This window comes from Oreochromis niloticus, linkage group LG19 (genome assembly GCF_001858045.2).
Source record: "Oreochromis niloticus isolate F11D_XX linkage group LG19, O_niloticus_UMD_NMBU, whole genome shotgun sequence".
Lineage (NCBI taxonomy): Eukaryota > Metazoa > Chordata > Actinopteri > Cichliformes > Cichlidae > Oreochromis > Oreochromis niloticus.
Window position 1 is genome coordinate 22,198,467 of NC_031983.2, and position 27,561 is coordinate 22,226,027.

Consider the following 27,561-nt stretch of genomic DNA (forward strand, 5'->3'; position numbering starts at 1 on the left):
TGTGATTAAGATGAGAAATGCTTTTGCTACAGCAGCTGAAATGGTGGTAAAATACTGCTGTTACTACTACTACTACTACTACTACTAATAATAAAAATAGCAGTACGAATAACAATACTAATAATACTAATAATAATGATATGACAGATATATATGACAGATAGATATATAATGTTAAAGAGGGTGATGGCATGTGGCATGAAAGACTTTCCTCTATCTGTTTTTGTGGCAGCAGAGCTGAATCAGTCTGTCACAAGAGATGCCTTTTAAAAAATTTATTTACAATTTATTCAGTGACCTTCTCTCCACCAGAGCTTTACTAGTCTCCAATTTACAGCCAGTCACAGAGCTAGCCTTTATCATCAGTTTATTCAGTCTGTGGGTGTGACCAGCTCTAAGGATCTCAGCTTTTTTGGAAAATAGTTTAGCTTGTGGATATAGACACCTAGGTATTTCCTGTCCCAGGATAGACACAGTTCATTTGGTATTCCTCTTCCTTCTGAAGTCTATCTCCACCTCTAGTCTTATTATTCACAAGGAGAACTCCTCCCAGACCACTTAACAAAAAATATCCAGTGGTGCTCAGTAGTCCTCCTCCTGCCCATCACTAATACATTCTGTAATTGGCACGGCCCAGAGTTGTACTGAAATTCTTAGGTGTAAAGCATGAGCAGGACTGGAGGCAGCACGGTCTCAGTGGTACTCCTTTGCTGCCCATCACCAGATCAGTCAGCACCACTGCCCAGTCTCACATGTTGTGGTCCATACTCAGTAATCCATGAGATGGGAGCACGTTTACCGATGTTCCCTGTAGCTTCTCTCTCAATTACGGCGAAGAATTAAAATAAATAAATAAATTCACTTTAGAATAAATATGATCCTCCCCACCTACCAGTCATTACTATCTAGAGTGTAATAAGCTGTCTACAATATGCAGATGATTGCACCATCCACTCCCAGATTTTGTGTTTATGCAGACTGCAGAGGGTTAAGAGATGTATTTCACCTGAACGTTCAGAAATAATACAGAATAATGAATGTTTATTCATTATGTATTTAAAAAGTGCATGCATGAAGTGGAGTGCAGGACAGAAAATTTTGCAAACGTGTTTTATTATTATTTTTGATCACAGATAGAAAATATGCTATTACTCTAGGATAACATAATAATAATAATAACTAGCAGAATGTTACCCAGAATCTACATGGTCAATGTGAGACCCCAAGTCAGATGGACAGACCGTATTTTCCATTAGGTTATCCCATTGTATAGACTTTATAGACTTTATATAAAGGTTTATACAAAAGCTTATTACAAGATTTTAATAACTAAAATTATGCTTGGAGGAATATTTTATTGTAAATGTACTTTTTGTAATTATCCCATGCTAATTTTAACGTAAGATTTCACCACCAGAGGGCAACATTTTGCCAGTAGATGTATTGAAATGTTTTTTGATGCCTGCCATTTTTCTTATAACTTTTCTTTTCTTTTTAGGCCTACTTCCCTTTCCTTAAACCCTTAGTTATACTCCATTGTGGACGTGTGCACAGACTTCTGGAGACCCGACTGTTATACTTCTTAGAACTCTGGTTGGAGTCCTCTCCCTGGAGCACATTCTACTTGGTTCAGTAAGGTAATCTGTTTAGTTAGTTTGGCAAAATTGTCAACTAGTTTTTAAAAATAATAATAATTTAGAATTACGACCTTTGATCAAGATAAGACTGAAAATAAAATACTCTTTTTGTTCTTCTAATTCCATATTCAGAAGAAAAAAATTGACAGGTAACAAGCCACTTTCATAATATTTATGTTATCATTAAGCACCAGTCATATTACATTTAAAAAATATAATACGATATATATATAAAATAGATCTTTAAGTTATTAAAAAAAACATGCAATAACGTTGCATATTTTGGGAGTGTAGATTAAACTGATCTCATTTAGTATTTAGTATTGACTTAAAACACACACACACACACACACACACCCACACACACACAATGTTATAAATGATGTGGTCATTCTTGCGGTTAATTTGTTAAAATTCTACCCTCACTTTCAGTGCATACAAACCCTTATAGTAAGGCTAACTGCAGAGACATTTTTACACGTGTTCGCACTTGTTGACAGCAGCATGCTGTAGATCCCAGGCGCGTGATAACGATTTCATGGGTTACATGGTCTTTATTTCTGATCAGCAGCATTTGTTCAACGCTGAAATTCCAGAGACACACCCAGACAGACAGCTGACTTCATTCCCCCAGTGACAGTGACAGGAGAGACACGGTGAACAAACAACCTGACACACGCTCAGTGCTGCCGAGAAAATGCCCAGTCAAAATGAAACCGTATGCCCGAAAATGCTCTTACACATGCACCTCCGTCTTCATAACAGAGACTAATAACACTATCATCCTCCAAAACCCCCATCCGAATGACATCATAGTCTGTAATTAGGAGTCTGTAGTCTGTCAAGAGTAGCTGCGCAATGCTGCTCTGTAGAGATAAAATGAGCTGGATGAGCTTTATCTGATTCATCTGAGTAGAGATGACTACATTCCTCCACTTTAAGACAAGCGTGACACCAAAAAAAGACATAAAAAGAAGAAGTGAATTCATATTCACTCCGATTAAGTTTTTCCTCGGTGGTGAGATGGCTTAGGAAGGATGAAATACGGCAATTTATTACACGGTCATTTGGCCTTATTTAGAAATACAATACAAGAAATCCACGATAGGGCCACAAATTACTACTGGCGTCTGAAGGGGAAATAACATAATTTCTTCTTTTTAAAAAATGTTAATTCAAATACAGGACTATAACTTCCCTCTCATTTCTCACAGGTTGCAAACGAAATGATAATAAAATTATCTCCAGATAAATTGATAATGATATTAAACCTCTTCTTCCTGGTGTGGGACCCCCATGGGACCACTGGCTCTGTGTGTGTCGACCAATCGGCGAGTTTGAAGAGAAACATACGAGAGCAGGCTACAACAGAGGAGCGCGCATCGCGTAGGGGTGCGCACACAGAAGACGTAGTTGCGACACTGGCGAGGCGAAGACGCGATATAGCCGAGAGGATGCAGTGAAAAGCCTCAATTTCCCAGCTAATTTACAGCCGGGCAGGGCAGCTATAATAGAAATAACGTCGAAAATGAGTGTGATCCAGGCTGCGCACGACGGCAGGGTGGATAGTGGCAAAGGCAGCCACACTGACAACGCCTGCGGATCCCCACGGCTCCAGCAGTGCGCTCACCCCCCTAACAGCAGCAGCAGCCGGACCAAAGATGCCAGATATCAGCAGCAGCTCCAGCAGCAGAAGCATCATGGTGGGTCGATGCTGAAACAACCATCCTACAACGAACCAGCGGACGTCGTGAGACGGGCGCTGGACTTTAAGAGCCAAGGCACCCAGTGCTACAAGGATAAGAAGTACCGAGAGGCAATCGGCAAGTATCACCGGGCTCTGCTCGAGATTAAAGGGCTGTGCAGGGTTCTGGGGGATCCGGACACAAGCTCCAAGTCACCCTCCTCCCTGCTGCCGACCATCAGCAAGTCCACCACGCTGACGGATGAGCAGAAGGGGGCAATGGAGAACGCAGAGCTGGAGTGTTACAACAGCCTGGCCGGTAAGAGACGTTTCTCGCATACATTTCCCACAGATGGACACAGATTCCACTTATCAGCTGTCTTTTCAGCAGAGGGAAATTCTGGGAATACTCCAGAGCTCATGAATGATTCATTGCCAGTATGAGTCATTCTCAGGCTTACCCCACAATCCGCCTCACTTTCTTTTTAATTATCACTTTGCTTGAATGGTATATTTATTCACCCCTTGGCAAATTTATAATATTTGCCTTATGTTTAAGATTTAACCAAAGAATCAGCTGTGTTTTAGTCCCTGACAGGACATATTAGTACTTCAGCAAAATAATACAAGTCTAACATTGGGTCCTGCAGTGTGATCAGGAGTTTCGCCCTCTCTCCCCTCTTTTAATCTCTTTCTAGCTTGCCTTTTGCAAATGGAGCTGGTGAACTATGAACGGGTAAAGGAATATTGCCTGAAAGTGCTTAACAAGGAAGGAAAAAACTTCAAAGCTTTGTACCGATCTGGAGTGGCCTATTACCACCTAGGAGACTTCCAGAAAGCCCTGTACTACCTGAAGGAGTCACACAAGCAGGAACCTTCAGGTAAGGATTGCTGGTTCATGGCAAGGAACATTACACCCCGGAATAATATCTGAAACACACGATACATTATTTATGCAGCTTGCTGACTGTGAAAAACATTTAAGGGTGATGAGATGACTAGTAGAGAAAATAAAATAAAAATAAGTAGGAGTCATCCTTCATCATGCTTCATTGCAATTCAAAATGTGGGTGAGATTCAGTATTTCAGTCTGGACCAAATAGAAGATATCTAAATTAGTTGCTCTGAGCATTTAAAGAAATTGAGTTCTGGGACAAGGTAAAAAGACAGCATTGTAGTGGCTCATTAGTGTTTTGGTTTATACATTTGCCCAAAAAACAAAAGATCCCTGGAGGAGACATAAATCCCTTTGGGGTTGTATCAGGAAAGGCATCTGGTGTAAGAAAAAACAAAAAACATGTGGAGCTCCCTGCTGTGGTGACCGCTGTGAACAAGGGTGTAGCTGACAGTAGCTTGTGTATCATGTAAAAGTGTTTCACATGAACATGAACAGGTGCACTGCAGAGATATTTGTGGACTTCAATAAATAAATAAAATAAAACAGATGACTCTTGTGGTATAGAAATGGAATAGCAGGCTGTTGACTGGCACTAAACTGACTTCATGCAAAAATATCAAGCGCGCATTGCAGACATGACAGTGAAACCACTGAGTGACATGTTTAAAATAGTCCAGAGTGCTTGAGACAAAGGTAGCTGGACTTCTATTGAGTTCCTGAAGATGTTTCATATCTAAAAGCTGACAGGGTGAACCAGGTATTTGATTAATAATATGAAATTTACAAGATTTTTCTTTTGTATATGGAGACTAAAAATTATGACTGTGGGCTTTTGGCCTATTTGTGATTCTGTCCCTAGATGTTATTTATAAAATTGGCAGAAATCTGGTACCTAAGATACGCACAGTGAATCAGATTTTCTAGCACAACCTTGGCCTTTTGAATGTGGGTGCTTCATTCATGTCACCCAACATTAATCAGAGCTACAGAAAATAACACAGGAAGACTAGTCAAGTTAGGTAATATGACAACTTTAGAGGTGTATTTGTTGCTTGAATGGCAGGTGGGAAAACTGTAGATGAAGAGGAATCTGCAAACAGCCTCCTGCACGTGGTTAATATCTATTTGTTATGTGTATGTTCGTTTATTTATGTGCTAAGCTAGTAAGATCATTTAGAAAAACCACTGCAGATACACAAGATCTTCATACGGAGCTTATTTGTTTTTGCACTTCCAAAAAGCTGTGGTTTAAATGACTTCTAGCTGCTTTACTTTAATTCCATGTACCACAGAGTTGTGTTTAAATGGAAGATTTATGACCATATTGATGCACCGTTTCCTGTCTGAGCAGGAAATAAATCAGCCTTTTCCTGCCTTTGTTTTCCAGACACCAATGTCATCCGCTATATTCAGCTGACAGAGATGAAGATTCGGAGAAATGCCCAAAGGGAGAAGAAAGAGGCCACATAAGCATTTGCTGTCCGATGACTTCTCTCTCGTCATAAATTTCAGCCCTACTGTGTGCCACCCAGACCTTAAACACCACGGCTTGGAGGTTTTGGTGTAAAATGATGTTTGCTCGCTTTTGCCTTGCACAGCATCTGGTTGCCAGTTACGTGATTGAATTTCACTGTTGTGTGCTTGAAATGTTTATTTTATTTATTTTTTTAACTGTACAAGGTATTGTGTTTCAAACCTCCAATCATATCTAGTATGAATTTATCCTGAGTATGTTTTACCCATTCCAATCTGATGCACTGCCAGTCCAAACATCGCACATACAGGCCATAACTTGTGACGGAGACAGGAGCAATAAAGGTGAATCCAGCATGTCTGCAGGCGAGTATAACTGTAAATTAGCACCTGCCCTCGCACAAGATGTCTTTTAAATGCCTTGGAGTAAATGAGTAACAACCACCTACACTTCTGTCACCATACTTTGATTTTGAAAGCACTACAAAACTCACTTTTTTATACTCCCAATTATACCTGAAGTAAAGGTGCTAGTCGTAAGTAGGTTTAAAACTCAAAATGCTTGGGCAAGGACATCAAGAGCACATGGTTGCTAACTGCGGTATGAGACATATGAGACATATCACACAATGTAAATAGGCTACTTTATAAAATCACAAGAAGATATCCTGAAGAGGTGAGCTTTTTGTGTTTATTAATGCCAAAATGAAGCACTTCACTCACAGCATTTACTGTATCTTCAAATACTGTGTTTACTGTAAAGGTATGGTTGTAATGTGTGTCTATTGATTGCATTATTTTTTGTGGTGCTGCAGCATTGGATTTCTCTTTAGTTTTCCTTTTTTTATTTTCCTAATGAGCTTAAATAAATGAATAGAGAAAACCGGATAAAAGCACACGTGTAAATAAATAAATGAAACAATGCTGGGTGGAAAGAGTTGATGTTTTTGTCTTGGTAGTTGACATTGTGAAGCATAATGTTAATTTTTTAGAGGGACGGTATCAGGATGCAGAAATCCTGACACTGGCAGTTATTTAGGAGTTAATCAGTGCTTTTCATTTCCACCATTTTAGTTGATATGGCTAATTTTTTAGCCCAAGCTTTTAAATCTTTATATATTAACAGTATTATCATTCACACAGATTTTTTTAACAATACAATAAAGTATAAAACTAACATTCACTCTCTTTTATGGAAAATAAAATTCCTGTGCTAGCTAGTTACTAACTTATTCTTTCTGATCTTAGATGCTGGATTTCTGTCTTGTATCAACATTAGTTACATGTGAATCAAACCATTTTAATATATCTGTCTAATGTTTGGCGAAGGGATAGCAGCAATAGCCCATCCTGTAGCATTAACTGCAACAAGGGACAATGATAACTTTCCTATTTTAAAAAAGGGTTTGCAAAACTACAGAAACTGTACTAAAAATAACTGCATAATCACTTAGGAGAAATATTCAGTCCAACACTCCACATACAAAGATTCTTTAAATACATTCAAGTTGGTGGCTAATTGGTCACTTGCTAGCAGATGGGCAGCAAAGAGTTAAAAACTCGATTTTCTTTCTTCTTTTTCAAAGTTTTAAATTGAGGATTTATAAATGTTTTTGGTCAGCTGAGACCCCTAGAGGGTTGCAGAATCATGTTTCGAACATTATTGGATATTAAGTTACGTTTTTCTTGTGTTGTAATTTAATGCTAATGCTAATATACATAAAACAAACTGCTGCTCAGTAATTTTTTCAGCAGCTTGTACTTAATTTTGTCTGTTGCTTGGATCTGAGAAGAATTATGGTTTATAGTATATATTTTTTTAATAGTTTCCACTATTTTCTTAGATTTTTAGAGCAGTAAAGTTACTGGTAGAGGATAATAAGTTTAAGCTGACACAAAGCTGAGGAGACCTGAAGGCTTGGGCTGCCAGGTTTGTGGGACAAAAACACCAGTGGCCACATGGTTGGGGATTATCAGAGTGCTTTGGTTTTCATCTGCAATCTGAACATATTGATACAAGCTTAAATGGTGATTCTGAATGGTCTGTAGGTGTACTTGCAACAAATGAAAAAACGTCTGTCTCTGTGTTAGCCCTGTGATTAACTGATGATCTGTTCAGGGTGTATCCTGCATATCCCGTGAAAAGCTCCAGCCCTACCAAGAACCTATATCAGAGGTGGGCAATTAAGTTTCCCATTGGGCCAAATGAGAAACTGGGACAGTTGTAGAGGGCAACACCAATAAGCTGAACTCAATCCTACTCAGTATTATTTTTATCTTATCAGCGCAGCCCTCCACAACAGTCCCAGTTTCTCATGTGGCCCCTTGGGAAAATTAATCACCCATTCCTGCCCTAGAGGGAAAAGTGATTAAGAAACTGGATGAACATTGTGAGGCATGCACAAAGGAGGCTGCAAAGAGTATTACAGCACAATGGGTGTGTCATCATGAGTAGCATCAGCGTGTATGTGCTGCTCTGTTGTTGGTTTGGTATGTTTTGGGTATAAATTGAACATTTCACATAAAATCTACATATTTTTACATGCAAAATAGTTCACTGGGATAAGCAACACAATTAACTCTTGAGCTACTCAAACCCTACTGACTGGCCTAGTGAATACACGCTTGTGTTATCATCATGGCCAATAGTCACATAAACAAATGCAGAGGCTTAACGAAGAAATACTGATCCAGTTAAATCGTTTACTATGATTTTACTCAAGTGTGTTCCAGTGCAATACAAATCAGTCATTAACAGTATTGTTCCCAGCATGAGCAACAGTTCAGCTTATTCGTGGTAACGTTTCAGACATGACACCTTAAGTTTGTTTCAACTACTGCCCATAGTTGAAATACTGTGTTTCTACATTGAGCATGAGCACATTCTGAAAAAGCATTCACATACACAAGTACATCGGGTCACACTTAGAATAAAGACAGCTGAAATATAAGAGGCCACTTAACATTTGGAAATAAAATGAGAGAATCAGGCATTGAGACTGAAGTCAGAGAATATTTCTGTTCATTTTTTTCACATAATTGTTGCTCTATTTTAATGTGGTGGATTTACAGTTAATTAACAGGATTAATCTCTGGCAGAGGCACAGTAAATCACTGCCTAAATATCTTTTATTTTGTTATAAACTGCTCTGTCCAGGAAATTAAAACAAATAGAATCTGAAAACACATTATTTACCTCACTCCAGTGAGGAAAATCCCAGTTTAAATGCATTTAGCACCTATTTATTTCAAAGCTGCTAACTTGTTATTTTTTATTTAATAAAATGACTAAAAATTGTCATCAAATTAAAATTTTGATATGTAGCTGTGGTCATGAAATCTGTTGAATAGTGCAACATCAGAACAGACCGAATGTTTATTCGCACAGATGCTGAAAACACTAAAAAAAATTTATGGAAATTATTAATAAGTGTCGAAAACCCACAAGGCAAATAAAACAAATGATATAAAAATAAATCATCAGATAAATTACTTAATAAATACAATGAAATAAACGCAAATATAAAAATAACCCAGGCTAAACTTCCACACGCCACCAGGGCCTGCTTGAAAGTGAAGTCTTTCATCACTGAGGCTCACATAACCTAAATGCCACTTTGTATCCCTCATTACATCATCTATCAACAATTTATGAGGCAGACAATTTACATAGTTACAAACACAAAGTTCCCTTTTTAGTTTGGAGAAATGTTTCTCTTCTGGCTGCTCTTGCAGGATTACACCAAATAGTAGACAGGAAAGGGAATGGTCTCTATTTTGAACCCAAGCGGTAGTGACATTCTTCTTTATGGTCACCATACAGAGCTCGAGACGACGTCAGACATTAGTTTACGGAGACCGTTTCTAGACTGTAGGTTGCTAATACAAAGAAGTGCACATATTATACTAGAACATCCCCCATCACTGGGATAGTAGAAGTGACTGGTGACAACAGGTGCAAAACAGGAATCCATCTGCCATGAGAACAGGAGTGGGTGATATACATGTACAGAGGATTTCACATAACACAATGCTTTTACAGACAAGCAGAGCCAGAGGTTTTTGACAGTGGGAAAACCTGATGCTTTACATTCATGATGCTTTTCAAAAGTGCACTTTATTAAATGCACAATCTTTAACTCAAGCATAAAATCAAGACAAGTATGCAAAGCTTTATGTAGGTGAAAGCCATTAATGACTTTAGTCTGAAAGAAAAAAATAAATGACACATGAAATCTCTTTCGTCTAATGAATAATCAAGCAGGCTTGGGTCAGATAATATTTTGAAATTCTTTTATTTTTTTGTTTGAGCAGTTTTGGATGCAAGATTTAAAGATTTGCTGCAACAAATGCCAGAAAGGGAGTGTTTTCACAGTAAATATCTTCCTAGCATTTACGACCACTGTGTAGATGGAGAAAGGTGAATAAATTCCAGATTGCTAACTGACCCAAATTTGTGGTCATCCAAAAGCTAACAGCAGGTAGAGTCTCCATGTTGTGTAGGACCAATGAGGGTCAGGCTGGGTTATGACCAGAATCCTGGTTTGTAGCGGTAAGGTGAGTCTTTAGGGACACTCGTCTCCGGTCTGCAGAGCGGGACTGTTCCATCCCGATACTGTCCCTCATCCAGCTGATCCAACAAATTTTCATTCCGGCGTGGGGAGTACGGTGTTGGGGCCTCCATGGGTGTGGGTAGCACTGCTGAGTCTCTCCCGAACTCTACGGTGGGTGGAGTCTCTGTGCTTGAGGTGTGGGCAGGGGAGTCGCCGTTACCTAGGGTCTGTCCGTTTCCCCTGGGCCTCGCTTCTGCCCAAAACACTTCGGAGCGCGCTCGTGGTGAAGGTCGAGGTCGTGCCACAAAGTCCAAGGTTTTGGGGCGTTCGGGAGGACAGCGACGGCGAGGTGTTGGTGGGAAGACAACATTTGGATCGGGCAGCCGAGGGACCTCTGAACAGTCTTCTTTTACAACTCTGAAGCCACCTGTTGTAGCAGAATAAAAGTTTGCTAATTGGCAAAAATTTAGGATATTATTATTAAATATCAGCTATTTGGAAATGATTCTAAACAACATCATTCGATTAAGGATGCTTTACCTACAGACTGTATATAAATGATGGACATAGCAGAAATGCTGTGACTCACTCGTCAACTTAGCTTTGCAACAGAAAATCTTTTAGCAGCCAAACGCGTCACCCCCTGGTGGCCATTTTTCAGAATGCAGGCAGTATAAAGCCGCAATCTAGCATCTCTTTGGAGATTTGTAAGCCACATCCACATTTGTCTTTGGTTTTACCTACTCAGAAAACGTTTGATTAAAATAAATATGATTGTTTAAATGTTGTCTTTTCCACACAGAATTTATGTGTTTTTTTTTCAGCTAATGGCTAATGCAATGATTAAAACATAATAATGGCAACATGCTGGTGTTGATGCTTAATTAACACTGTTAATCCTGTTTTCCCAGGCTTCTGTCTTCCTTACATTTATGTTAGACATCATGGGAACCAGAAAAACAAATCCAATTAGTCCACAAAACATCATCCATCCATTTTCTTCTATTTATGTAGTTCATACTTGGGGGAGGCTTGGAGCTTAACCCAGTTACTATAGGGCGAGAGCTGGATTACACCCTGGACAGGTCGCCAGTCTGACACAGGGTTAACATAAAGAGACAGACAACCATTCATGTTTCAGGACTGAAGAAGCTTCTCAGATGAGAAGTGAAACATCTTCAAGAAACTTAAAGAAGTCCAGTCGCTTTTCTTTCCAAGCTCCTTAGATTACTAAGACCTAGATAACTGAGAACCTGCACAGGCCATTCATACTCACAGTCACAACATGGTCAATTTAAAAAATCATCAACTAACCTAACCCCACTAACTGCATGTCTATGGACTGTGGGAGTTCCCCAGAGTACCAGGAGATAACCCACACAGACAAAGGTAGAAGATTCCACTTCGACTTCTAACTGTAAACAAAAAAACCCAAAACACAGTCAACACTTTACCTGTGTTTTCTAATGCTGTTTTTTCCGGTAATGGCTCCAGATTATTAGGTGGGCAGCTCTTCTTGATGGCTCCGTCTGATGGTGTTCGACGGAGGCTGCGTGAGGAACTTGTGGTGCAGGGAACATGTGTGGGTGTGAGTGACTGGCGTGGGTTGCGCTTGAAGCTCTCAAGGTGTGTGTTGACCAGTGGGTTGATTGGAGTTTGGATGGCTTGATGCTGTGAGACATGAGAGGGAAGAGGAGGCTGTGTGGGCGGTGAGGCAGGGCGGCAGACCAACAGCTCCTCGCTGTCAGAGCGCAACAGCGAGCGAGTGGAGTTGCAGTCAGACACTGATGATAAAGACAGCAGTGTGTATGAGGAGGGTAAGCCTCGTTCAGGTAGTGAGGGTGCCGACGGTTTGAGCGGGCTTTCCCGCCGGAATAGTCTGCGCGTCGGGGGGCTTGTGCTTCGCCTCTGGCTCCCCGTTCTATGGAAAAAGCCCTCCCAGCGTGGTTTGATATGCTCTTCCGGTTGGGCCAACGTTAACAAGTTGTAGCCCAGCCCGACAGCTGCAAGCAGAGCCCCGCAGCCCAGCAAAACCAGTTCAGAGCGTCTGCTTCCACCTGGGCTCTTCCTGCATGGTGGTGTTCCTGGCACCTGACTGCTGAGGCAGTACTCATCTCCATCACCATCAGCAGCGGCAGCAGCAGTGTGGGTCTCCTTATGGAAGGGAATGCAGAGGTAGGACTGACCAGGAGCTGCTCCTGGTTCAGTAGTGAAGCAGCAGTCTTCATTTTCTGAAAAAAAGTACCATGTTTGAACTATAAAACGTACTTAATTGGTTAAAAAACATACACATAAAACTTTTTTTCTTGATATATTCACAGAAACAATAGTGAACGTTTAATAGTGTAAATGACCTGAAGTCTATTAGTATTTCAAATTCCATCTTTCTAAATTCAGTTTGCTGAAAGTGGATAATCTTCATACAGCTGCAAACATGCACATCTGCGAGTCTGCCAGGCCAACCACTAAGAACCGCGTGGGAGTGAAATAGCTCACTTCTAGCCAGCCTGCCACCTTTAAGCTACAGCTGTTCCCTCTATTATAATGTGGAGTGTGCATATGTCAGACAAAACAGATCTACTACGCTCTTCCTACTCACCCATCTCCACAAGGCTTGGCACTCCAGGCACTGCTGGGCTGTGTCTAGGGGATCTGCGGAGGTTTGGGGCACTGCAGGATCGCTGTCGGCTGCCCTCATGGGGAGGCTTCACACTGTGAGCAAGAAAGGGTTTTGTATTCCAAATCACGCCTTTTACCTTTAGAAACAATTTAAATATTGGAATGCAACAACAAAGTATAAGCCTTACTCCACAAAACCTCCGCAAAAATACAGTCTCCTCACCTTGCATCAGCGCTATGTTCTCTGTATGGGCCACATCCACGAGTTCTGCCCTTCTTTCTTGACCCCTTCCTCTCACTTTCCTCCTCATCAGGTTGAAAACAAGTGTTGCGACCCCAACCTGTACAACCTTCCCCCGGCGTGACTGGAAAATAACATATTGCTAAATCTTCAGAAGGAAAATGCAAAATGGGTTTTAAAGAATAGTAACAAATAAAAAAGGAAACTACATGAGCCAATAACAAGTTTGATCTGCTAAAAGATTTAAATAAGTTATGGAATATAATGATATAAAACTGTATTATGCTTACGCTGGATAGCTCTCAGGCGAGGCAACATCGGTGGACTAGTGGGAGGGCTGGAACCGCTGCTAAGCAAACTCCTCCGTCGATCATGGGAAGGAGATGCCTGCACAGTGATTTTGTGCTGAAAATCTAAAATATTTCATCAGACTTGCATTAGTTTTTCTAATTGTGTATGCGGTACCTTAGTAAATGCAAATCCAAGACAAAAAAAGACAGACAGTAATATGAATTATAATACATGAATAGCTGGCAGCAGTAATAGAGAACAATTTTGATTAATCTTAATTGAGTGCGTATTTTATTAAAATAATTGGAAATTGTCAGAGTTGTAGAGCATTATGCACAGATACTGTATAAAAGATGAACATCACACATTCATTTTAGAGATTCACTGATTTGAGTGATTTTTAGAGGTCCCAGTTGTTTGATTACAAGCCAGTCTGTTTCATGCACGTGCACATTCACTCTCTAACAACATGTTAGCGTGTGGCTATGACCATTAGTGAGTTCTTCATTGTGAGTGAAGAAGACACAGTTTGTTAAAATAGGGCTGTAGGGCGGGTTGTTAAATATGAGTCCACTTTTAAAACATGTCTTTAAACCCATTTTTATTCTTTGGCTTTTGACCTTAGTGAGACTTAGTTTCTCTTGTAATGAAATTAGTTATTAACTAACTAATTAAATATTTTTCTTTTATTTGGCTTTTATTATACATATTGTAATTTTGTTATTTAGTTCCAATGTTAGTACAGCACTTTGCGTCAGCTGTGGTTATTTTTTAAATAAAGATGATGATGATGATGATGATGATGATGATGATGGGCAGAATAGACCTATCAAAGATTCCAATCCAGCACACTGGATACACCTCCTAGGAGAGGTCGTATCTTCTCTTGCTGATATATGGTATAGCAAACATACGTATATCTGTTTGAGTCTAAGAGCCTTTTGTTCAGATGTACCGCTAGACTCCTGGCACCAGCTTTGGGGAGTCTTCCTGGGGTTACATCTTGACCCCATATACACACACACACACTCAGGGTATTCTTTGTTCACATGCATACCTATATAAGATGTCGTATGTTAATGAACCTATGCATATTCATGAAACCACAATAAAAGAGCAGTGTTACGGGAGAGCGGACGAGAGCAACTGGGGTCAAGCGAAGGAACGGCGCCTGTCCAGTTCTCTCCCGTGCACGTGAAACATAAAGAACTTTGCCTACTTCGTGTCTTGCTTGCTGTGTGATTACATTGCCTTCAACGTTCCAGCGAATAGGTTCAAGCTACAAACCTATCACTGGATGGCATTTAAAATTATGAAGGCGTACACAGGTTTACAGATTTTCTATTAATAAATACACCCTCCCCCCATTTGCCATCCATCCTGCAATCAAGTAGTTTCACTGGTCCAGCCCACTTATGATCAAAGTCAGTAGTATATGGCCCACAATATAAAATGCATTTCACATCTCTGTTGTAGGGGCACCACCACGAAAATATTCATACCAACAAACCTAAATCACCGCCAGCCAGCTGAGCATAAACATTTCAGAGACACTAACAAAGGAAAAGTGGCTAAATTTCAAGCTATCCAGAGCTCAGAGAGCTCAGAGCCAGCCACACGTCAGCCTTGGTATGAGCCTCGGTAAGAGCAATGAAAAGACGATAAATTATGGAGACAAGTAAAGAAGTGAAAAGGATTGATAGCCGGCTGTTTGGTGAAATTAAAAACATACAAGGAAGTGATCAAAGTCCCTGTCATTTTTCTTTTATACACATCTGTCAGAAGAGCTTTTGTTTTCAAGGTAATATATGTCAGGTAAAGGTAGGTATACCCCAACCCATTTTCTTTTAATTATTTGCAGCATGTTTTCATTTTCAGTTGTTTCAGTGAGAGAACTTCCTGCAACTTACTCCATTACAGGGGAAAATGTAAAAATTTCTGTTATTATGAAGAAAGGGACTTACTGGGACATACTGTCTTCACTTGTAGGGCTTGGAAGTGACACCTATCTTTTATATACAGTCTGTGATTACCCACGAGGAAACTATTGCTATTATCTGTCATCTGAGTGTGACGCCACACCCCAGCTATGTTGACTCAAGTGACAAAGTTGAAGACAGCTCGAAGCAATGTCTCAGTGTCATCGCAAGGCCATAAAAAAAGCTTTTTATGGGAAAAATTCCAACTAAGAGCAATAAAAGCAGCAATAACCACACATTTGTTAAAGATCTTGTCAGTATGATTTCCTTTATTGATCATGTGACACTGCTTGTCATGCTGATGGGAATGAGTTTTTATGAACAAACGAAAATATAATTAGTAATAATTACAACTATTTGCATAAACAATGGGACAAAACATACAGGCAAAGTCTATAAATTCATTTCAGCTCGCTATAATCAATCAAGGGTGAAATATTGTATTGTGTAACTATGATTTGTGTTTAAGCACCATATTTTGTTTGCATTACCTGAAGGCAAGCTGATCCTGTTCCCATCCTTGAGTTTAAGGCGGTTGCGGCGGAACTTGCCCTGCCTGCTCTCCACGTGAGGCTTTTCCTGGTAGAGCTGGTGAATGATGATATTGAGCTCTCGCTCCAGGATGTGGATCTCACGTTCAGCTAGTTCCTGCTCCCGCCTCCTCAACGCCTCTTCCTGATACTTCTGCTGCAGTGCCGCTCGGGTCAGCTCCTCCTCCCACGATCGCAGCTCCTGGGAAATCCAAATACAAGAGGTGAATTTAAAAAAACAACAACACTAAAACTTACAGTAAAAACAAAGCTGTATTTACAGTGAATGGGAAAAAGAAAAGCTCAGGACATCCCAAAACTGGGGTTGTTTTCAGGAGTTTGGCTCGGCCCCTTAGTGCCAATGAAAGGAACTCTTAATGCATCAGCATACCAAAACATTTTGGACAATTTCATGCTCCCAACTTTGTGGCAGCAGTTTGGGGATGGCCCATTCCTGTTCAAACATGACTGTGCATCAATGCACAATGCAAAGTCCATGAAGACATGAATGAGCGAGTTTGGTGTGGTAGAACTTGACTGGCCTCCACAGAGTTCTGACCTCAACCCGACAGAACACCTTCTGGATGAATTAGAGGGGAGACTGAGCCGGGCCTTCTCACCCAACGTCAGTGTCTGACCTCACAAATGCACTTTTTTCCCCCCCTCAAATGACTCTAAATCCTAACCAGCAATTTTCCAAACTACCTACATCAAAGACCTCTCATCTTTACCTTTTCCTTGGTCCTCAGCTGATCAAACATTTCCTGGATCTCCAGTTTCCAGTCATCTTGGAGAGAGTGGAAGGATTCTGCTGGCATTTCAAAAAAGCCTGACTCCTCAATGGCCGTCAGCTGGTCTAGGATAGCTGTGAACTGTGGCCGAGAGTGAGGGTCTGGGCTCCAGCAGTCTGTGGCACCAGATGAAACACAATCCAAGCAAATTTGCTCTTTAACTGTTTCCAGAAAGTAATAAAATATTCTGTTCAAATTTGATGCTTGTAAGTTATGGTTCACAGGATCTGAACACACAGGAATCTTGTAGTTAACCATCTGATTTTTAATAAAAAAAAAAGAAAAAAGAAAATCTGTGGTATGTTTGGGAAAACAAACTGCCATCTGGTTGACATATTTGCTTCCGAATCTCAAATATATATGTGATTCCTTTCATCAAAGCTGAAGGGCAACACTTCACATGAACATTAAATGATGTTGTTTTCTTACCCTCCATAAGACGTGCAAAGGGCTCAGGACAGGTAGACGGGATTGGCAAGGCCATTTTGTTCATCGCCACTCCATAAGCTACTGCCAGACCATCGATACCACGAAATGGGACTTCTCCAGTCAGCAGCTCCCACAACAGCACACCATAACTTTTAGATTTTTAAAAAAGGAAAACGTAGAAAACAGTTACTGAAAAAAAACTGAAACTGAAAGATTCATGAATTCAATTTGGATATATAACTGAAAAAAAACCCAAAAAAACTAAACATCAACAGCTTCTCCAGTGTGCTCTCAGGAGAAAGGAGCTTGATGCATATGCAGAAGTACTTGCACAATATCTGTCAGTCTGCCTCTAAAGCTAAAAGTGTGTATGAATATATGAATGTTAAGTAAGATGCTTGCTGAAAGAGACTGTGAGTGTTCACCAAACCCATTTTATTTGAATAAATGTCAAAAAAGATTAGTGTGGCACTGCATTTGTGCACCACTCATTTAAATACCAAGGTGAGATATAAAAAGGTCAAAATGAGAAAACGTCAACAGGACAGAAAAGAAGCTCACAGATCCATGTGACTAATACTGGAGCTAAATAACCAAGAAATCAAATAAATCAGGAATGCGTGAAGATTAGTGTATGACAGGTTAGTCTTGACAGATTTAGATCAGAAGGACTTGGAAATAATGACACAAGCTATGCCCTGACTGTCTACACAGTTTATTCACCTATATAGCAATTAAACAGGTCAAAACAAACCACTGTTCTTAGGAATTACTGTATTTGATCTGTGTTTATGCTACATCAGGGTGGAACATTGATTAGGAAGAAGAAATATTTCCCCTTTCTTCTCAGCACCCTTGAGAAAAGAGTTACTTTTATAATGCATACTTCTTGGTCTTGGCTCCCACAATTCTCACACTATATGTGGTAACGCAAACAAGTTATTAATCCAATAACGTCAGGGAACTGTGAGAATTAACCACTTTTAAAGTCTATTAATTCATTCCTTTAACTGGTTTTCCAACCAGGGTGACAGAAGGGTTGAGTCTATCCCAGTTTTCATTAGGCGAGAGGTGGGAGACAGCCTGGACAGTACATCACAGGGCTAACACAGACAGACAGCTGTTTACACTTCACCCCTACACCTAATTTAAAAATAACTTTTTATCCTGACATGTTTGTGTGGGAGGAAGCCGGAACACCCAGAGAAAACGTGTGCATCCACAGGGAGATCAAACAAAATCAACACAGAAACGCCCCAGGTGACCAGCAGGCTCAGAGCTGACGGTGCTAAACCCACCACCAATATCCTTCCCACACTGAAATGGCATACCTAAATTAGACACTCAAAGTGGAAAAATTGCCATCTCATTTACATACACTGATGCTTGATTTGGTGTGACTTGGCTTCAGACTGCTCTTGGCTCTGTATGATATCTCAGAGTGGGGATATCCTCTTTACTGTCTCTTCAGGAGTACAGCTCTGGCTGAGAGCACAGACTACCCACCCACCCACTGTGTAACCATTCTGTTAATGAAAGGCAGCCAATCAGAAGAAAGCTGGTTTAAAGGGTTTGTGAAGGAAACCAAAAGGCCTATTTCAGATGCATGAACTGAGAGGATTCACCAAAGGACAGCACAAAAGATAAATTTAAATTACTTTGACCTGTAAATCATGCAGAGTTACTCAAGCACAGTTTAAGAATAAAAGCATGGAGCTGGAAATGAGGATATTAGGCTAAATCATGATATCTAAGTTTTCCAAATAAACTGGGCATTGTTATGTATTTTATTAAATATTCTGCTGATTATTTCCAGACAAATATTCCTTTCAGTTTCTCAGAACTTCCACTGATATCTTCAGATTACTAATTTAATATAACCAATGATCCAGACACCCAGTGATACGCCACTGGAGACAAATTATCATGTATTAGAAGCTAAAACCACCACATGCTTGACAGTCTTGCTTAAAACATGACTGCAAAGTAAATCAATCAACTACATGACCGGCCTTTTCAACTTTTAGCATAATAAATAACACTGAAATGAATGTATGAGATCTCTGCTCTCACACCAAATATGGAAATGAAAACACATGAGCTAAGTATGTGCAGAATATCTTAGCAGTTATGGTTGTGAGGGTTGCAGGTGTTACTCTGTACACATTTCTGTAAATCAGATATGTGATTACAAATATATTTTAAAAATTGATCTTTTTTGCTTCCTGATTATCCATTGGTATGTCAGCTTGCATAAAATATCACAGTGCATAAAGCTACGGTTACATGCACTGCATTTGTGTACCCTTCTCATAAAACTCAACATAATGTTCTTGTTCCCATGTGTCAGTCTGTGCTTTGTCACTATGGCAACTGCTGCCCAGGCTGAACTTTTTTCTAGTGCGTGGTGTTTTAACCGTTTCAGACCAGTTCCACAACATGATGCTTTTGTTTTTTTCCCTGCAAAAACACCCTCCCCTGCCCACCTCCAAACGTCGCTACCCTTGGAGAATGTAGATGAGCGGATGACTTCAGGAGCCATCCAGGCGTAGGTGCCGGCAGCGCTCATCTTGGTTGTGCGGTGCCACTCTCGAGCCAGTCCAAAGTCTGTGATCTTCAGAGTCTTGTTGCTGAGATCTTCCATCTCAACCCTCTCAAGGATAAGGACTGGAGCGGGTGGCAATGTTGGAGGGGGAAGTGATGAGGGAATTTCAATTACATGATGGGGGGGGGGAGGTTGGAGGATGTGGGAAGGGGAGGTATACGTGCAGATTGGTGGGAGGATTGACGTAAAAATAAAAGGTTTCAGGTAATCATCATCAGAAATGTTGAAATGTTGGGGAAGGCAGCAGCAGAAGTCCCATGATAAAACACAATGTGTGTGGAAATGCAAAAAATTGGACATGTCATGATTCAACAAAACAGGGTGCGGTTGGTGGGAGGCCATGATGAAAGGATTGGAAGGATAAAAGCGGAGAAGAGAAAAGGAGAGAACAAACAGAGAAACCAAGAAATGGTGAGCTACTACAGTGAGGCAGAGATGAAAACCACCACCCTTGATCAGTGACAATCCCTCATTGTGTATTTTAACAGCACAAATCTCAGACAAACACTGATAATATGCTTAAACTACACAAATACCCTGCTGCGACACACCCATTTTCACCATTAGGCATTAAAAAAGAACCCAATCCCAACATGCGCAAGCAAAACAGGACTCCTCCTAACCACATGCTCCTTCTCCCCCATTCAGCTCTGCATTGCCAGACCATCTGCTGTGGCTGTGCCCAGTGGAGGGTGTGTCTGCAGGCTGTGGTGCACATCAAGAACCCCCTTCATCTGGTGCTCATGTGGCTCTAATGCTAGACGGGCAGTTTTCAAAGAAACTGAAACCAAACACACGGCTAAAGTAACTCCTGATAGGGAACTAAAACATGAAACAAACACAGCTCATTCCCCTTGAGGCCAAAAATGCTCCACTCACTGTAATGCGCAGTGCTTTAGATAAGAGCATCTACCAAATGGCTATGAAGGAGAGGCCAGAGAGGCAGTGGAAACTGTACAGATATAAAAATGGCATATTGCTGAGTGGGATAGAATGAAAAGCAAAGCTATGTGTCATTAAAGCAAGAGTTGCAGTTAAGCTGGTTGTAAAATTTAGAGTTTCAGGTCAGCAAAAGATGGAATATAATGTTAAAATAGGATGCGGTGGATTACAATAAAACTGTTTTTTAAAATATGGGTCAAGTTTTGACCATGTTATGTAGAGACAGTCATAGCAAGTTCACTTCAAGCTACATGAGAAGCTTGAGGATGGCCAAAAACACTAAGACTCTGGAGACCAAGAATATGCAATAGTTCAAGGAACTCCCAACTTTTTTTTGTAAACAGAGTTGTGCAGCTTTAAACCAGACAGTCATCTGGCCAACACTGCAAGTATGACTGAAAATGAGACTTCCACATAGATCAGTTCCTGTCTTACAAAAAGAAATCTTAACTTTTCCGCCTTTTTGGGGGATTAGTTGCATGATGCTGCCTTCAAACCCTTCATTACCATAGCAGCGTGTGACTAGGCGGTGTCTCACTTCTCACTTCTCTAATCACTATAATTAATTTGTCTGGATGTTAAAGAGACCTACTTTATAGAATAAAATGGGGAATTTTTCATTGGGGAATTTCCTAAACTAAACTCAGATACATGTACCTAAACATGCCCTAATTTCTATTTAATTTACTATGCATAAAAAAAGTTCTACGGACGACATATCTAATGTTGAAACAGAGAATAATTGTCTTTATTTTAAGTAAGTGTTCATTCTGAATCTAATAGAAATAAAAATGGGCTGAGCATCTTTACTGATGAATTATATCATATTTAATCCTGAAGAAACTGAAGAACCTGACAGGACCATTTGGTGTAGTTTGGAAAATGAAATGTTCTCCCATTCTTGAAAAAGGATTTCAGTTGCTTAACAGCTTAGGAACCCCTTTATTGTATTTTTTGTTTAATAATGTATCCCTTTTCTTTTCAGTGATGCACAGGTGTGTGCTGTAAACCAGTTAGCCTTGCACCTGGAGCCATGATCTCCCAAAATGTGCAGAATATGGTTTTGCATTGTCTTCCTGAAATAAGCAAAGGCCTCCCCTGGAGATGTCGTCTTGATACAGTCATTGCATAAAGAAATTACACCCACTTAACTTTTATAGTTACACATATTTATTTACCGCTTATTATTTCTGAATGTTACATAGTGGTTTTTCAGAAGGACAAGATTTGGTTCTTAGCAGCTTTACTAAGCCAAAATGCAGATGCAAACTGAAAAACTCAGTACACCCTTACTGCTTCCAGTAAGTAACAGCCAGTTATGCTAATCAAATGCACGACTTGATTAATTGATCATTAGCATGTGTGATCTCCCCTATAAAAGCAGAAGTTTTCAGGTATATATCAATGCAATTCCGAGGAGGAGAGATACCGGGAATGACCTTAAAGAAGCAATTGTTGCTGGCCATTAGTCTGGGAAGGCTAATAAGACCATTTGCAAACAATTTGAGGTTCATCGTTCTGCAGTGAGAAAGATTCACAACTGAAAAACATTCAAGAGATTTGCCAGTCTTCCCAGGAATGTGTGTCCCAGGAAATTCAGCCCAAGGTCAGACAGTGCCATGCTCAGAGAACCCAGTGTCAGACTCTAGCATTTAACATGCTAACCAAGCTTCTAAAGTTCATGGTAATGCAAAGAGAAAAAGAATGAATGAAGTCTGGCTTTAGGTTTTTCCAGCAGAAAGCTTGGCAACACTTCAGTAAGAGAAACAGAAAGCTCTTCTCTCTAAAAAGAATGTGGCTATCATTAGCATTGCATCATAGCTACAGTAAGCTGTGCTGCCATGGAATTATGTCCTTTGGACAAACAAGACCAAAGTGGAGATTTTTGGCCATCATGTATAGCACCAGTTTGGGGAAAACCAGCATTGGCACAAGCACCTCATACCAACTGCAGAGCACTGTGACAGGTTGTTTTTCCTGCCACAGGACCTGAGCACCTTGAAGTCATTGAGTCGACCATGAACACCTCTGTATACCCGAAGTATTTGAGAGTCAAATGTGAGGCTGTGAAGCCAAATGTGAGGCTAAAGCTTGGCTGAAAGTGGGTCATGCAACAGGACAAGCACAGGAGCAAATTTACAACAGAATGGCTGAAAAAGACAAAAATCAAGGTGTCACAGTGGTCGGTTCAGAGTCCAGACCTCAACCGGACTAAAATGCTGTGCTAGGACCATCAGAGTACTGTGCGTAAATGAAGGCTTGCAAACCTCAATAAACTGAAGCATTGTTCTAAAAAAAAAGAGTAGACCAAAATTTCTCCCCAAAAATGTGAGATAATGATAAAGTCAAATGGAAAGTGATTACTTTATGCTAATATTACTGAAGGTGTTTCTACAAGCTTTTGACTTATGGACCACACTTAGTTTAAACACACTGCATCTGCATTTTTGGCTCAGTTTTTGTTAAATAAATAATGTAATATGTTGACATATATCATGTGCATCTTAAGTTATATTTACTTCATTTTAAGACCTGCTAAAGACCAGATATTTTTGTTTTGTCCCGATATGTGAAAGCTTGGAAATGCCAGAGGGTGTACTTTATTTTTAAATGACTGGAGGTTTCTAATAGCAAACTCAAATTTTGATTTGTTAGACAAAAGGACAATTTTCCATTCAGCTCAGTACATCTTAAATGAGCTCAGGTCCAGAGCAGCTGTTTGTGTAGAAACAGTGTATAATATATACAAAATATAACTGAGCATTATAGTATAGGCCTTTAGGCACTCAGTCAGAAACCACAGCACTGAAAGGTGAACAGTTTGATTGTTAAGAATCAAACTAAGAAATTAAGAATTAAAGAATCAGATTAAGGAATCATCAAGGTTTTTACAATTCATGCCAACAGTGATATGACTCAGCAGTGAATTCATTACAGAATTTTTACCTGGGAGCCAGAAGACTGCTGCCAATCAATTATTTTTCAGAGTTCTCCTGTGCATCTAGAGAGTTCTTCAAATTCTGAAGTCCTCCATGTTCTATAGATAATGAACTCCCCTCAATCTTTTTTTTAACACTGTCAAACTATATGACCATTCTGTCTTTTGTAGACTGATGGACCCCCCCCTCCTTTACTACTAATAAAAAATGTAGAATCTGTGGGATGCTGGTTTTGTGCTTAAATTCAGTCCTGTAGCAGTCCTAGTATCAAGGTCAATGACTTCATGTGTTGTTTTTGTGGTAGTTTAAACTTAAATATAGGGATTGAAATTATTTTATTTACATTTCAGATAGTACCTTAACTTTTTGGAAGGATTTTGCAGTCTCTAAAGAAAAACAGATAGCCATTCTTTCATGTTATGTATGTCTTTGCTAGGTAAACTAAATTTTGAGTCACAAGAAACAAAGGAGGGGGGAAAATAAATCACTGGCATAACTCTGAAATAGCTAAATGACAACTGCTGTGTCCTGCAGTGCCCCTGTACCATGATGAGGACATGGGTTTTCCCCTAATTTCCCAGGATGGTAACCAGTTAGACTGACTTTAACGCTTTAAAGCACCCTATTGAAGTGCGGCGTCTGAGCTGATCACTGCAGAACAAGCCAATGGCAGGTAAGAGGCTTGGGGTATGTATTGTCAGAGCCTCCAATAGGCAGCCTGGGACAGAGCATTGGGCAAATCCTCACTAATAGGCTTGGGATTTAGGGGATCCAGTCGAGTAAAATGCAAGATTACAACTGCTCCATAAACACATGAAAACTCCTTTTCCTCTCTACTCTCATTCCTAAAGTGAATACAAGCAGTGCAGGTCACAGAATGAGCATTACTTTCAAAATTCATTTCATGCGGTACTGAAGAGTGCATCAGCAGAGCTATTATTGTCCCAGAAAGACTGTAATATAATATATCTTTGGGTGAGGGCTGTTTGGAGGTGTTAAGCACCAGTGATTAATATCAGTGACAAAGTCATGTCAGTCTTTGCAATCGTGGCATTGGTGGGTGTAGATAATAACCTTCTTGGCCTGTATTTTGTTTGGCAATTACATTCCTTATTGTATCTAAACACTGAAAACCAATGCTATCGACTTAAATAAAAGTCCATTTCAGCATATTTCAGGTTTTGCCCACAGATATGGCAAGACATATGATGGATCAAAGACCTTTATTGCTTTGAATGCTATAAATTATGCATGAAAGACATCAAAGGCACAGACAGTTGTTCAATTAATTGAATATTTCACAATAAAATAATAAGCCATGTCTCTAAGAACAAAGCCAGATACTCATTTTTAACATTTTCTCTTCAGGAAACCTGTTTTTTCAGATCAGACAAACAATATGAAAATGGGCTTTTTTCACTATTTTTCAGCACTGGTTCTTAAACCTGTTAATAAAAAGCAAAGTGAGGTGACTCTTACTGTTGCTGGACTTGAGATCCCGGTGAATAATGGGGACAATAGCCTGGCAGTGGAGGTAGTGCATGCCTCGGGCAATCTGCACAGCCCAGTCAACCAGAGTACATGGAGGGATGCGTTTCCCAGCTAGAGCCCGGTTGAGAGGGCCTCCTCGGGCATACTCCATTATCAGGCACAGGTTAGGCTCCTGCAGACACACTCCCAGCAAACCCATAATGTTGGGATGGCTGAGCATGGCAAAGAGCTTGGCCTCCTGACGAACGCTCTCCATTGTCTGCTCCAAATCCTCATCGGGGTCCCGTCGTGCTGCCTTCACTGCCACCTCTGCGCCCTGCCACATTGCACGGTAGACTTTTCCAAAACCACCAACCCCGATAATTTCTTCCAAGGTGAGCTCTGAGAAATCAATCTCAAGAACTGAGAAACAAAGAAGACACATATGAGACAAACATAAACATCAGCTAAGTGTATTTGTACTTACAGCCATCCAGTGACATTAGAAGTCAGGGTCACCCTGTCTGCAGCCTTTAGGATTTCCCCATTTTGCTTTTCAGCAAGGTACATCCTTGCTAGCAAGGATCTTAAAAACAGGTCATTGAGTTGAAGGAGGCCTTCTTAGAGCTCTAAGCCACCCTGCTGCCCCAAATTCAGAAACTATCCCTCTTGCTGTTACACAAGGATAAGCATCTGTCCTAAAATCTGGCTAGAATGTCTGGAGAAGGAATAAAAGCAGGTTATATAGAAAAGAAGGTCTATGTGCTGATGTGAACAGCAGCTTCTGTCTAAGTGTTTGAGGCTGTACATGCTCATGTTGTAGAGTCCTAACAGTAAGCAGACTGACCTTGATGAATATTTCAGGTGTGTGAAAGTAGGCCAGCTGCCTCAGTATGAAGACATGAAAGCCAACAAAGACTGAGACAGCTGCTAACAAAGACAGCTGAGGTGGTTTGGTCTGCCCAAATAGCATGTGATAATTTGTGGTTTATTACCTTAAAACAACTGCATATGCTCACATGCTGATTTGTAGTCATCAGTCAAAAAACAGTGGCTTTGTACCTGTGTTTGGAGCATCTTTATTGCTTAAAGGCCAATAAGAAGGAAGAGTATTTTCATTTAGGGCTTCACAGTGTAGTACACATAGCTACTTGTAATTATGCTCAGTGTATCTTTCTGAGGCCTTAGCTCTACATTTCCCTCCAGAAGTTACTTTTATTTTTCCCTACGAGAAGAATTTTACATTTCTTTCCCTCTTGCACTTGCACAAAATTGGTGCAACACCTCTGGACACTTAAGAAAATCATTTTTGAAGCACATAACAACGTTCAAATTTCATCCAAGAACATCCCATCTACAGGATTCCAGTTCTGTAACAGGCTTCCTGCCTTGTATCCTGCACACATTGTGAGTTGTAATTTGAGAACTGAGGTGGGGTGCATCACTGTTTGTTTGACAGGCCGTGTGATGAATAGCGGTCCTGAAGCTGTAAGGATGCTTGGGGCAGCCTGTTTCTAGGCCAACAGGAGTGCACTGCGCCTACCATGACACAGCACTCTACGTGGTTTTCCGCTGGCTTTCCCCCTCTGACAAAAGAAAAGTCTGCAGCCCTGTGCTCCTTTTCAGTGATAGTACGCGGATTTCATTAGCAGAAGTATGAAGCACAATGGGATACTCACGGTGCAAAGGAGGCACGGGGTACTGCTGCTCTGAGGTGGCCCGTATTTCCTCCGGTATGCCGGTGCCTTTGCTGACATAATTAGAAGGGAAGATGCCAACCCGGTCTGCTATCATACCGGTCCACCATCCTTCATCTCCTGACACCAGGGAGTCCTTGGACAGGACTTCCACCAGATCCCCCTTCCGAAGGCTGAGCTCGTCGTCCGCAGTCGCTTCATAGTCGAACACGGCCGTCCAGAAGCCCGGCGCGGCTGGTCCCGTATCCGGCGCGGCGCTAATGCCATTCGCCGGTGTGGGCCAGCGAAAAACATCTTCCTCTGCTTCTTCCGTTGAAGAAACGCACGCCTTAGGACTACTACTGTCCAAAGCAGGTTTGAAGACATCCATGGACGCGATCCATAGGGACGACCTGGATCACTGCAGGCGCATCCACCTGGCGCGGCTGGCTGGAGGCTCGATGCGCCCTGCTTCTACAACACACACACGGAGCTAAGTAGCGGCTAATCCGGCACACAAACACTGCAGGAAACCACCATCCTGCTGCATCGCACGCCCCTCAGTCTCAGCTGGCTGCTATCAAACATGCAGCTCCTGCCTGGTTATTTTCAATGCACAATCCTACACCCAATCATCGCTGCAACTTCTCGGACGCAGTGGTCTTTATTCTAAGCCAATTGTGCCAGCGTGGGAATCATCCCCGGCGTCCTATTGGCGCACAGACACGTCAACAACACTTTATTTCCCACCCTTGTCCCAAGACAGTGTCCTTTTATTTAGTCGTTTGCCTCCTTCAGAAAACC

The 27,561-nt window shown here is 40.8% G+C and overlaps 2 protein-coding genes across 3 annotated transcripts; one reads left to right on the forward strand and one right to left on the reverse strand.

Moving 5' to 3' along the window:
• Window positions 1–2,953: 2,953 nt before the first annotated feature.
• Window positions 2,954–6,627, forward strand: ttc9 (tetratricopeptide repeat domain 9). The gene is made up of 3 exons (XM_003445417.5): window positions 2,954–3,640; window positions 4,020–4,202; window positions 5,607–6,627. The coding sequence occupies exons 1-3, from the start codon at window positions 3,166–3,168 to the stop codon at window positions 5,687–5,689; spliced, it is 741 nt and encodes a 246-aa protein (XP_003445465.1). The 5' UTR covers window positions 2,954–3,165; the 3' UTR covers window positions 5,690–6,627.
• A 3,362-nt stretch (window positions 6,628–9,989) lies between these two features.
• Window positions 9,990–27,528, reverse strand: map3k9 (mitogen-activated protein kinase kinase kinase 9). Of its 2 annotated transcripts, none has more exons than XM_003445416.5 (11): window positions 26,761–27,528; window positions 25,091–25,504; window positions 19,612–19,792; window positions 17,126–17,274; window positions 16,637–16,812; window positions 15,867–16,107; window positions 13,396–13,518; window positions 13,088–13,229; window positions 12,845–12,957; window positions 11,700–12,476; window positions 9,990–10,672 (listed from the first exon to the last, which is right to left on the reverse strand). In XM_003445416.5, the coding sequence occupies exons 1-11, from the start codon at window positions 27,146–27,148 to the stop codon at window positions 10,218–10,220; spliced, it is 3,159 nt and encodes a 1,052-aa protein (XP_003445464.1). In that variant the 5' UTR covers window positions 27,149–27,528; the 3' UTR covers window positions 9,990–10,217. The 2 variants fall into 2 exon arrangements, with proteins under 2 accessions (XP_003445464.1, XP_013126913.1); XM_013271459.3 differs by having other exon boundaries at window positions 13,088–13,253.
• Between the last annotated feature and the right edge of the window lie 33 nt (window positions 27,529–27,561).